This window comes from Lonchura striata, chromosome 18 (genome assembly GCF_050655825.1).
Source record: "Lonchura striata isolate lonStrDom1 chromosome 18, ASM5065582v1, whole genome shotgun sequence".
NCBI classification, from domain to species: domain Eukaryota; kingdom Metazoa; phylum Chordata; class Aves; order Passeriformes; family Estrildidae; genus Lonchura; species Lonchura striata.
The window spans coordinates 13,302,550-13,316,001 of record NC_140720.1 but is presented as its reverse complement, the minus strand read 5'-3'; the positions used below and the strand labels follow the sequence as shown (position 1 = coordinate 13,316,001).

The 13,452-nt window shown below is 40.3% G+C and overlaps 1 protein-coding gene across 13 annotated transcripts in view; it reads right to left on the bottom strand.

Annotated features, from left to right (window-relative positions):
• Window positions 1-13,452, bottom strand: part of QTGAL (queuosine-tRNA galactosyltransferase) — a 103,745-nt gene that overhangs the window by 11,438 nt on the left and 78,855 nt on the right. For all 13 annotated transcript variants that reach the window (XR_014949352.1, XR_014949354.1, XR_014949350.1 and 10 more), the window contains 2 exons: window positions 12,348-12,472; window positions 4,604-4,739 (listed from right to left, as the gene is read on the bottom strand). Coding sequence is in view for 6 of the 13 variants with exons in the window: in XM_085556921.1 (XP_085413047.1) it covers window positions 4,604-4,739; window positions 12,348-12,472 (261 nt within the window). In the remaining 7 variants the exon portion in view is untranslated. The remainder of the gene's footprint in view (window positions 1-4,603; window positions 4,740-12,347; window positions 12,473-13,452) is intronic.

The following is a 13,452-nucleotide window of genomic DNA, read 5'->3' as shown; positions in this document are numbered from 1 at the left end:
TTAATTGTTTGTTTCCTGTGTGACTGGTTGGCTGCTGCAGACAGTGTTTCCTCACACTTCCCATTCCACTCAGGTTTCATAATGGAAAAAATGAAATATTTCATCAGCTTAATGGTGTCCTTTTATGGTGAATGATCTTCACTGGATTTCATTCCTGCATCCTATTTTCACCTGTGGTTTGTAACAGGCTTTTACAGAAAACAACCTGAAATCAGTACATTCTCTGGTCTGGAAGGACATGAGAGGCAAGCTCCACATGGGAGAGTGAATAACTGAGTAGAACATGACAGAAAACTGGAAAACCCTTTCAATAAATGGTCACCTGCACACTGTGACTTCTCCTAACATCAGCTGGTCTCCTCAGAGTCTCCTCCAAGGAGAAACCTGCAAACCCTGCAAAGTCCCACTGAGCAGATCTGCTGCATTCCCTCCCCATCTCATGCAATCCCCCATCTGTTTTGAACTTCTAGTGAACCCAGTTAATTCTTCTATTTATAATTCTTTCATTGAAGCTTGTAGAAAGCCTCGGGAGCTTGTTAATATACATCTCTACAAAAGCAAAATCAATTTTGGCCATTCATGTCAAAACAGAGTAACTGAAGCATTACAGTACAAGTTCAAGTAGATCCAGCTAATGAAAAAACAGGACAAGAGACACACAGAGGCAAGAACAGCTTCTGCCATGCCATGGAACCAGCAAGCACCAGTCACAATCTGAGTGATTTTCTGTGCCAGGAGCTGCTTTTATTTTACCTTTTTAGCACTACAGCCAGGACAGAAGCTGTGGATATCCTTAAATCCCAAGAATCATTATTCCATTTAGACACCATTCCACTGAAGACAGCAGCAGCTTCCCTGCACACATCCACAACAGAGTCACTGGAGAATTTTAACACCAAGAATTTTAACACCAGAATCCAACACACAAAATCACTGGACATAAAACATTTCCCTTTTTTGTACAACATACACCTGCCTTCATAGCTGTGGGACCTCACTGCCAGAGACTCATCCCTGCAGAGGAAATCTGGGTGATGCCAGGCACGTTTTGGGTGTGCACAGCTCTGTGCTGACAAAACAGAGCTTGCAAAAAGCACTTCCTCCTATATGGGGAGAGCAGGGAGGTTTCCTGGCCAAGAAGCATTCACTACAGTAACGAAGCCTCAGTTTACCCCATGTCATTTTAGGGTGTTTTATACCTGGATTTAACTGAAACTTTCAAATTTCATCTCTCTCCTTGTTCTGGAGGCTTTTAACTTGCTTTCACATTGCCCTTCCACTGTTGAGGTGGGTGTAACATTCTCCCCTTTATTCTTGTTTCTTTGCTTTCCATGTCCCCACTCCAGGCTCAACATTGCCACTCACACACTTCCAGAATGGTTAAAATGCTACAAAACTTGAACATTTCTTGTGTGTGGGAATGAGCTGAAGGACGAGAGCTACAACTGTGGGAACCCAGAGCTTCCCTCTGGCTGCCCTGGGACCCTGGCAGGGGTCAGGAACCCCCTGGACAGAGCCCCCAGAGACACTGGCTGTGATCTCTGTCCATGGAAAAGAGTTTTCAATCTTATAGCATGAATTACCAGCTCTGAGGGTTTGATAGAAGTAATAATTAAGTGTGGCACGGGTGCAAAAGTAAAATTTTAGGATTCTAGATTAGGGGTCCAAAGGGGACAAGATGGAGGAAATTGGGTGTGCCTTGTCCTTTTTCTCCTTCTTCATGCCCTCCATGTCTCACTGTGGTGTTGGCATTTTTCTGTTGGTTCAGGCTGGGGACACACTGTCCAACGTAGGTGACAGATATTGGCACGTTCTTGTAAATGCAGCCCAGGGAGTTTCTGGTATTTAATGTTTGTCACATCCCACTGAGGGCAGAGCCCCACACGCTGCCCTGCAGGACAGAGCTGGGCAGGGCAGCAGAACATGTGAGAGATAAACAGAATAAACAACCTGGAAACCAGCACAGACCAATTCTGGCTTCTGCTTTGGCAGGGGGCTGACAGACAGAGACTTTCTACAAACTCAGGATCATCAATAGCTCAGATTCTGACATGCAACAACAAGATTTGGTGATGCTGCTCTTGGAAAAAGGCGAAGTGAAACCAATGGATGATTTTAAATGGTCGATGAGCCAGGGAAAAGGACCTTCAAAAGGCTTTTTCTGTTTGCCACCAGCAGACAGGGTTGTCACAGAGGAATGGCATGGCCTGGCTGTGTACAAGCACTGTTTCCAGCCCACTAATGAGCTGATGCTTATTTGGTCCTTTCCCCTGCTTTTCCATGAGCCACTGGAACGTTATTTTCAGCCATCGGAAATGACACAAAATGTTAATGCTTAAATTCTCCTTTCAGCTTGAAGTCTGATGGAGAATAAAAGAACAGACAAGACAGCTCAGAAACCCTCCAGGCACATGGAGCATCCCTAAAACATTTGGTTTCCATCTTCTGCTGCAAATTATAGACACAACGGATGTGTTTTAAACAAAAAAAGGTCTGTTTGACTTCATTCTTGCAGAAATGCTAATACTGAACCACTGTCAGCAGTGTGAATCAAGAAGGGGACAGCCAGGAAGCAGAATTTCCCTAAGAATACTGAGATCATGGTAATTAATTCATAAAAAAATACTATTGGAATATTTTTTTTTCTTGTGTTGCTGTTAGCAAAAGTCCTGAACCTTGGATTTTTGCCTGACTCCTTTGGAGACAAAGCATCAGATTTAATATTCAGCATACAGATGGCTGAAAGGAAAAGGAGAATTGCTGAGGTGTCCTTTTCTCTTTTAACATAACCACAGCTCACATTCACACTGTTTTCCAAACAAACTAAAGTAATAATTTGTTAGTGAGTATGAACACAGACAGACTGCTGCTTCCCGGAATTGCCTGAATTTTGTTTTCTAAGAAACAATGCTCTTTGGCACAGGGCAGAGCTGGGCTTTTCAACATCCCACAAAGATTCTGTCAGCAGAAGAAATGCAATTGTTTGTTTACCAGGTTCTAAAAATACTAGAAACATTTTTTTCTTTTTTTAAAAAAGATATTTTTTACACACCCTAAGCCTGACAGTTCAAATTATTTAATTCTCTTCCAAAGGATTTAGTAGAGTTCAGGTTTGTCTCAAAATTACAAAATAATACAAGCTGTAGTTTTTTTTTTTTTTTTTTTTTTTGGGGGGGGGGGTTATTATTTGTCCTAGGAGTAAGTGTCCCAGATTTTCTGCAGGTACTTGGTGCCAATTGAGAAAACAACCCTGCAGTGACTCCACAGTCCAGACAAAGCTGGTCAGGACATCTGATGAAATTCTGCATCTCAATAAAAGTATGCAGACAAACAAAGCATAGGTGAAATCTCAGGAGCCTAAACAGACTTAATGTATAAAACCAACTAAAATTAAGTTTAGACAGCTATATTCTATCTAAACTTAATTTTAGTTGGCTTTACACTTTTATATATTTTTAATATATACATTAAAATATAATTGTCATTATGATTATTCTAAATAATAATAAAATATCGACTATAACTGTCATAATAAATCAATAAATAAAAAATTATATTTCATGGACAGGCCTGTCCTCTCTGGATGAAGCAACTGATTAATTTAATATCTTTTCATCCAGCTCACCCACTGCCACATGATGGCAATGACTGAGGGATGGCACTGGAATGGCAGTGGAACATCAAGCAGGAAATTCAGTTCAGTTTTTGCTTTGTACGTTTACTCCCATGCCTATTCAGTAATTCTAACTGTGTGTATACAAATATCTTCTATTTTTTTATATGTGTGTGGTCTGAGGGCCACAACATTAATCAGGTTTTTATATGTATTTGTCATTTTGTCTTCCCATCCATATCCTTAAGAAAAGAAAAACACATGCAGCAATAAAATGAATGTTCTGTGGCTCTTTATAAGAAACAGCCATTTGACATTAGCCCTAAAGACTTTATCTAACACAAAGTTATTGCACACAAGAAAATGCTATAAAAATAAGGTATTTAGACTCTTGGACAAATATATCCTGAGAAATATCTGCCACTGCCAAATATAAGCATTTTCAGCTGAGTGTGAATGGGACAGTCACGTCCAGCAGTTTCTGCTCACCCTTTCAGCCCACCCCAAACCCTTTTTTTTGGCAATCAAATAGTTTTTGGCAATCAATCCCTTTCCAAAGGGAGCCACAGAGACCTGGGACGTGTCCAGTTTTGGAACTTGGAATTCTGAACTTGGAACTGGGCAAATGTTATACAGGTATGGGTGACTCTGGACAAGGCAGTTCAGCACCATCCAACCCAAATAAAGAGTTGCTCTACTCACCCTGAGTACCTTCCTACCACAGCTGTGTCTCACCTACTACTGTGCTTAGCAGGAACATGGTGCATTTCTTGCTCTCCATGCCCACCATAAGCTCTAAATAAAATATCATGGCATTTTAAGAGAATAAACACATCACAGAGAATATTGAGAATTGCCCCAATTTATATTAATTATCAACTAGTACTTCGGGGACAAAATATTTTATGAGAATTTTGTTGTGTGGGATTAGAAGGATCATGGGGGCATATGAAGAAGTGGGTTTTGTACAAATATCACTTTCCAGCTCACCTTTTTCTGATTAGCTGGTGACAAGCTTCTGTAGAGCTTCTTGCCTTGCTTGCCAGCATTCCAAATGGTGAACGATGTCCAGGAGCTCAGGACTCTGTCCTCAAGGAACCTGACCCGGTGATTCCAGATGGTTTCCCTGGAGAGTTGGGAAAAGGGCAGATTTTGACCCCTAAAACTTTTAGTGTTATTATAGAGCTATGTGCACGTGACCAAAGGGATTTATATAATACCAAAAAAAAAAAAAAAAATCCCATCAAAACATTAGACTGGAAATTTCTGAGGAAAACATAGAAAAGAAATTCAGTGGAAGTTCTCAGACAAAAAACATTTGGATAGATAGGAAGCAGTAGCTAAACAACTTGTATTTCCAAGAACCCTCCCAGATCACAAGAATATGAAAAGCTGCAGCTGTGGTAGTGAAATTCAACCCTTCCCACACCTGTACTCACCTCTGAACTGCCCTAGAACCCTGCAGTGACACAGGCAAAGCATCTCCAAAATCTCCTAAACCCAAGCTGAGCTCCTCCTGCTCCATCTGCCCACGGGATCATTCTCCTTGGCTGATGTGAAGCTGGAATCTCAGAGATTTAGAAGCCCAGCTTGCCCCCAGCCCACAGCATAAATACATTTACAGTGTGTATTTGCAAGGCTCCAGCTCGTGGCTGTCAAAGCTCTGAATCAGTGACACCCCCAGCAACAACCACTGTCCCACACAAACCACCTCGTTACACCCTTCTCACACACATTTCAGACCAAATCAGACAGATTTAACTGTAGAAATTCCCAAATATTACTTGGCAATGACACAAATGTGGCTATCCTTGTATTTGAAGGCAACTTTCATAAGAACCTGCATTTCTAGGAACAAAAAGCAGTGAGATTTTTTTTTTCTTTTAAAAAGGACCTGCTCTTTTAAATAGAACTTGCTAAAACACACTTTAGGAAAAAAAAAGCAAGCTGGCAGATGTCTGTCTGCAATTACACCTTGAAGTGTTCATCTTTGGGATAACTTCCACAACACAATTAAGCCAAGTGGTTGAGGTAAACAAGGGTGACAAATGACAAATCCACAGCTCTGGAACCACCCCCAGCAAGGGACCATCCAACAGCCTTGGACACTGAAGACCTGCTGACACCTTCAACAAGTTCAAGACAGGTTTTCAGAAAGAGAAAACATTGTCAAGGAAAGCAGTTTGTTCGTGGTCCATTTCTCCCAACTGGCAAATCCACATGGACAACTACAGCTTTTTTTATGTTTGAGTGCATGTGTTCTACCCTATAATGTAATATTTAAGAATACAACATTTATAATGGATTAAAGAAAACTGCCTGCTGTTAAAAACATCTACTTTATTTCCAGCATTCATTTAATATTAATTAACTAGGAACCCACCTCAGTCTTATTAAACAGTTTCTTAGAGAGAATAAATTGATTTCCTCAATTTGACAAACGGAACTTCCTAACATAGATCTCTTGAACAAGGCACCTTGAGCTGTAACTTTCTTTCTCAATAAATTTTGATGAACTCCTAGTGGTGTCTCCTTATTTAAGGCAAATTTCAAGTGGGGTTTTCCATTTTATTATTGGCATCATGTCTTCACAGCCCCAGTTATGTTCTGAAGACCACAGGACCCTCACAGGACCCAGTGACCCCACTTCAGCACAGCCAGATCCTGCTCAGCACTTCATCACTGATCCTGCTCTGTTAACTTGGAAAAGACCTCATGCACAAATAAAATTTCCTCTCAGTTTCAAGGCTGGCTCTGCACCAGCATTTTGATTAATAGAGAAAAATAAATTCTTGGATTTGATCAAAAATCTCTTCTAATGCAACCACAAGATGCATTCCTGCTGCAAAACTTTAACTGCTGCTGGCATCCTTTGACACTTGCCTTTTTCCATGTTCATGAGAGCATACTCCATCCCCAGTAGGAAAGTTTAAGGAACAAAATATGAAGGTCAAGTATTTTTCCAGGATCACTTTACTAGACATTTTAGAGCTTCTAAAAAGGAAGATTATTGCTTTGCACATAAATGGAAAGCTTTTAAAAGTGATTTTCCTTTGAAATGTGACTTCAGAAGGTAACACCGTATTACATTCCAAATAAACTTCAGAATCTGTTCTGTTGGCCTGAGTGGCACTGGCAAGTTTCTTTTCCATTTGAGCTTACAGCATTAAGAAAGCTAAAGTAAAAAACCAGGCATGAAAAGAACTTCTAACTAATTTCTAGGTGTTGTGCAAACACTGCAGTCTACCTCCAGGCTTATAAAAGATGTTTTTATTTTCATGGAGATGGAGGTCCGAGCACAGCAGTGTTGGTTCTTCCAGACAGTTCATGGTTGCTGTCTAGGCCGTGAGAGACCTACTGAGGTAAAATTCAATCAGACCAAATCTCAGTGGTGTTAATCACACGTGAATATTTCAGACTAAAGCAGATTTACTGACTTATCTCGCTTATCAATGTTGTCCTGGAAAAGCAATTGGGGAAGCTTGTAAGAGAACTGCACTCCAAAATCAAAGGGTATGAAAGGAATTAAACTCCAAATTAATCGGGTTGTTGTTCAACCACAAGAATATTGTCAAACAGCTTCATTTAACACCCATAAAAAACTTTCTTAAATATGCACTGTGGGTTGTAAAAACAAAGCCAATATACCCAGAATTGGGATTTTTTTGCTTGCATCACTATGAGGCATTCTCATGACAATGTCCACAGAAAAGCATTTGAATCTCAAAGCTCCATATTGTGTGTTTTCAATGAAAAAATTAAATCTATCACTCTGAAGTCTTGAGTTAACCCTGAAATACTTCTAACAGCACAAGGTGAGATATCAGATAAACACAGAAGCGAGGGGAGAATTTGGGATTGAGCTTTAGAGTGACATTCACAGGCTTCATCTTGGTGAGAACTCACTCTGCACAAACAATCCCACACGCTGAGGCAAAAGGGAGCTTACAGGTGTCAAAGGAGAGAGTTTCGGTTATTCCCTTCAGGTTTCTGGTTCACCTAAGTTGCCACATTTTTTTGATGTTTCCAGAATAGATAACTGGGATTCCTGCCTCGAGGGATAAGGGAATGCCATTTTCCCATCCTTCAGCAGCCAGTGCAGGTGCAGCAGCCAGGAGCTGCAGCAACGTGCAAAGGGTAATTAAAGAAAATGCCTGAAACGATCTCCAAGTCGTAGAAACCACTACTCAGAGATGATTCTCACAGCTATTTTCAGATTATGCATTATTACATATTCACAGCTACCAGCAAAACCCAGGAGGTATTATTGTTCTGCATCACTCCAAATCAAGACAGCTTTTCCTACCCATCTCAGAAAAGATTAGAGTAAGCAATTTGCAGCAGCCTTTAGTACCGTGTCCAAGCTTGTGTTCAGTTCACAAGATTTTCCTCACCAGAAGGTGGGACAAAATTCTTCTCACTGTACAAATTTGTTCCCATATCCTAACGCTCTTTCTTGACCCCAAATCTTGAAACACATTATTTCCCCCATTCCTTTCATTTTGTTGTCACAACTTTGTAAAAGAAATATTAGGAGTATTTCCACTCGAAATGTCATTCTTGAGGCTTACATAATTTTCCTAAGGTCTCACTTGCCATGGCCCCTCAATGCTCATCAGTTATGGAGCCTGGGAGGAAGAAGAGGAGCCAAAATTCTGCAGGAGTGAAACGAGGGTATTCATGCAGAGGGTGACAATGACTACACCGTGTGTTCCTCAGCCCCAAGAAGTTATTACCAGACCATCCACCCAAGTCATGCAACAATGGTGCTCTGTTAAAAATGTGTGGTGACCTACTGGCTGAATACAGGAGTCAAGAAACATCTGCTCTGCTCCTATTTTGAAATGAAAGATAATGTGACAATAAAAGCAACATGATTTAATGTCTGAGCTCAGTCAAACCTCGCCATATTGTTGCACTGCCTTTCCCCTCCTTCCCCCAGCGAGGCCACATAAGTGAATCCACAGAGCAAAGACAGATGTACAAGCACTTGAGCAATGCAGAAATACAAGCCCAATATCCTGAACAGTCCTGGAATTTTAGGCACGGATTGCCATCCACAGAAATACTATAGATCCATAAATCTGACCTCTTCTCCCTGTGCTGGCCCTGCACGGTGCTCAGGTAACACCAGGCAGGAAGAGGAGCTGCCCCAGTGAACATCTTCCAGGCTTTTTATTGATGTGCCATCACTAAAAGAGGGGAAGAGAGCTCTGGATGAGAGGTGAACCTCACCTGATCGATAAAGCAGAGATGCAGGAACACAGGACTTCATAATCACAGTGAGAGCTGAAAAAGCAGCCAGTGTTGCATGCAGAATTCAAGGCCCTTACCATCCACAGGAAATTCAGAAATAAATCCTGTTTGAACCTTGGCCATACTGGTGAACAAACTGATTTTTTTTGCCGTTGTTGTTCTGTTGAACTTCATGTGAACTTATTAATTGCTGGACTATATCGTCCCACTGAGTTATTACATTTACACTGTTAATAGGTTCTATTAATGTCTGAGTTCATCTTCAGGTCACGGGTCATTAGCTGAGGCATGGTTTGCATTGTGGCCTATTTTTCATGAAAGGCTTATTAAGAGAGACAGAGACTATCAATGTTAATGGCATTTACTTCTCAAGAATCTAATGAGGTCATTAGTTTCCATGTTTAATTGAAGTGCCAAATGCAAGCATAGAAGATAAAAATGCAGTTGACCTCATCTGAATTTCAGCTCTACAGGAGTATGTTAGGCTGTTCCTCTCTCCTGCCTATTTTTGGCCGTGTGTGTTTGTGCAGGAAATGAAGGAGGCATTCCTGTGCTCACCACAGATCCAAGACCTGGCCTCAGAGCACCTCTGAAACAGCCAAATGTGTTTTTCACACTAATGCCTGTTCCTCTTCACTCAGATGACACTGGAAGCTTCCAGTGCCTGAAACCAGATGTTTTCAATAGATTATGTAATTCTACTTATTTCTGCAGAGCAGTATCACACTCATTCTGAGCACAGGGGATCTGAAATTACTGAAGGTGCACTTCACCTTTCCTGCCCAGATCTTAGACAGAAGATACAAACCTTATTTTCCACATGTACTAAATCTGTCTTGACTAAAAGCTTGTAAACTGCACCAAGGATTAGCTGCATGCCCCAACCACCTGTCTTCATGAGCAGCACTACCTAAAGACAAGTGCAATTTTTTATTGCTCACCTCACTCCAAGCTCACTTTCATCTCACAGTGAGGTATTGTTGTATATACAGTTCCTTTCTCTCCCCTTTGGCAAGATAAAAATCTATGAATTTTAACATGTTTTTATTATACATTAGACTTTCTTACTCCAGTATTCCTCACTCTAAAGCCAGCTCTGCTATGGTCTCACATGAATTTAATGTGGCTGTGCAGCACTGAATACACACAACCAAGGGTACAACACCAAATAAAGTGATTTAGATCCAAGAGAGATGAAAAGTGGGATTTTTGTTGTGAATTCCTAGCTGAAGAGAAGTTTCTCAAAATCCAGCAGGTATCCATCACAGACCTTGGATGAAATGACAATGAGAACATTCATATTTCTGCATGCACCAATTGAAATCTAAATACAGACACTGATCTTCATGCAGATTCTGTCACACACCCAAAACATTTAATAATGCAGACTGATGCCTCCAGGGTAAGGGAGAATGAAAATAAGACTTAGTTTCCTGCTTCATAGATATTTTCAACTCCAGATATGTGTTCCAGAATGATACTAATCATAGCAAATGACCTAAAGCACATGAATGTTTACAATTATACTTACTAACTAAAAAATAAAAGAACCAAATGTCAACTTGCCAAGCAGTTTTATATATATTTTAGGAAGTCTGAAAATGCAGAGAGGCTTCTTTCCCCCTGGAAGGTTCTGAAAGACACCCACATAAACTGAAATCATCACAGGCTACAAGTGACTGTTGACTTTGCTGGAAAGAATGAATGATGAACCTTTATATAAAAGTGTCCTGCTATGGTTTTTAAGACCGAAACCACACATAGAGTGTTTAAAAAAAAAACAACTTTCCTACAAACATAATTTTGATCTCAGACAAGATATCAATTTGGCTGGTGAGTTACTACTTCCAAATCCAGGTCTAGCCTAATGCAAAATTTAAAGATGACCTGGGCCAATGGTAAAAAGCAAAACACCACAGAAAACTGCTCAACAAAACAGACTATATAATGGAAAAGGCTTCTAGAAAAGCCAGGACATGCATTAAATAAGATGGAACGACCAAGAGGCAAATTAGGCAAGACCCAAGTGAAATTATAAATTATGAACTTAAACCTTTGTAATGAGTCCATTAATCTCTTTTTGCTCAGCTTTGGTCTCCAGACACAAACACGGGGCAACCCTTCAGAACTCGGGCAGCAAACAAGGGGCTGAGCCAGCACAAAGAGCTGTTGCACAACCTCGTGTTTGGAAAGTCACACCAAATATCATCCCCAGTAGTACCAGCAGGAAGCCAAGAGGAAGAGCAGCTCTCCTGATTTCTTAGAACGAGACAAGAGAGGCGCCAATTTGGACACACACCCTGCACATCTGAAAATGCTCACAGCATCTCCACATTCCCCCAGGATGCTGTAATTCAGGGTGCTTGTGCCACACAGCCTTGGAGACCTGAATAAGCAACAGCTTGCAGTAAATTCAAAACAAATTAATTTCCAAGAATTAGATGCTTTCCCACAGATAGAAGCAAAAGGCTTCCAAGAGTTTTTAGTGTCCCAGAATGCGTGGCTGAAAAGTTGGCCACTAAGTGCCAAAAGGATCACACAGTAAAAGAGGAAAAATGAACCAAAAAACTTTACATTTCAACATGAATAAAAAGGAAAATAATTTATCTTGTGCTTGTTTGCAAAATCAAAATCATATGTGCTATTTGCTTGAATGACCTTTTCGTAGTTAAATGATTTTATATTGATATTCACATTTATAAAGATCTGTAGTGACATTAACCATGCACTCATGCTATTTATGGCACTTATTTGTTTTGCACTGTGTGCAGCAATACAACAATACAGGCATGGACAAAAATTTACACAAAAATGTTAATTTTTACTGGTCAGTTCTACAAAGCCACAAAAACAGGGCTGACTGAAAGATGTACTTAATCATTAATCAGTAAGAAAACAGTTTACTTAATTACCACTGTGACTCTGGCATGGGATGCCTAAAGGACAGTACAACCCATGTAATTTTTTATTAATGTCAATGCACAAGAGAAGGGAACAGCTTTGGCTCAGCTTGCTGCATGGAGAGGAATCAGCAATTTAACACCTCCTTTAGGGGCTGAGCAGCCCAGGAAAGGCAGCAGGCAACAAAAGCAGCTTAGAAGGAAGCACCTGAGATAATTACTCCTAAACATCCTCAGGGATTTTTCAAATCTCATTATCTGATTTAGGTGGTTTAGACCCTTTAAAATAAGAAAATAATAAATGTAAATGCAGCACATTATCAGATTAAAGGTTTGGGTTTAGTCTGTTTTTGTTGGTATTACAAGTTTCTGTTTACTTTTTAAATATTGAGGCAGTTGATTTTGAAATTAAGCCATAACATTTCAAAAGTATTCTTTACGTTATGATTCCTACGTCAAAAACATGAGAATGAAATTTTTACATATTAAAAATCCTAATAAAAAACCCCAATACAGTTTCACCATCTTTTCTGCAAGATAAAATCAACTTTTAAGTTCTCCTAGAAACCACAGCTTACTCTAGGACAGAGTGAGTGGCAGCCTGGGGGTGGTACCGGTAGAGCAGGAGGCATTGGTTCACTCGAAAGACTCCACCACCCTTCTGGAGATGTTCATAAAAAAACAACAAATCTTCTGGGACACCCTGCAACAGAAAAGAGTTGTTGGATCAGTATTCAGCTACATCTGAAGAGGTTTTATTTTTCTGCCAAATGAATTATGGTTCAGCAGAATTGTTACTCATAAACACAACTTTTCTCTTGCCCAGGGAGGGTGTGGAGTCCCCATCCCTGGAAGTGTCCAAGGTCAAGTTGGATGGGGCTTGGAGCAACCTGAAAGTGTCCTGGAGGTGAAAGAAGAAGACCTTTAAGTTCCAACCCAAGCCCATCTCTGATTCTATACTAATATTTGTGTATATCCCAATGAACTTCTCTAATGGGTCATAAAATAAATGCAGCTGATGCTGCTGAACTATTTATAAATGAAGTGCAGCTGACTGCAAGGACAGAGCTGGAAAAATCAACATCATCTCATTTCCACAGGGATCTCAAGCTTAGTGCAGGTGAATCCAAAAGAAAGAGAAACCCAGCTGCTAAAAAGTTTGTGCAGCCTAAAGTTCCATGGAACCAAGAAGTTTGTACTGCAAAGGATCAGTGATTTGAGAATGGGTTTTTTCTCATTTTACTGGAATTCTCCTCCTTTCTCTGGCTGTCATACAAATACTGGGCTCTACTTAGGAAAGGTGACTCTGGCCCCATAATGACAGACTTCAATAAAAACTGCCATAATGGCAGCCTCAGAATGAGGCAACATCTGAAAATAATGTTTTATTTTTTTGAAACTTCCATGGTACATTCAACCTTATGGGATTGCATCCACTGCTGCTGAAAACACCACAGGATAAAAGCTCATGCAATTGTGGATCTAGCAGGCTCTAGGAAAAATGAGTGATTTCACCATCATTTCAACATTTTCCACTTAAAAATCAGAGAATCTTCATGCAGGTGATGCAGTGTCAGAAGGACAATTATATGGCTTAGAGCACTTATTTCCATTTTGTGGCATATGAAAGCATGAACCCAACTTTAAAGTCCTCCACAGAAGGTTAAAAAAGGTAGTGCTTAT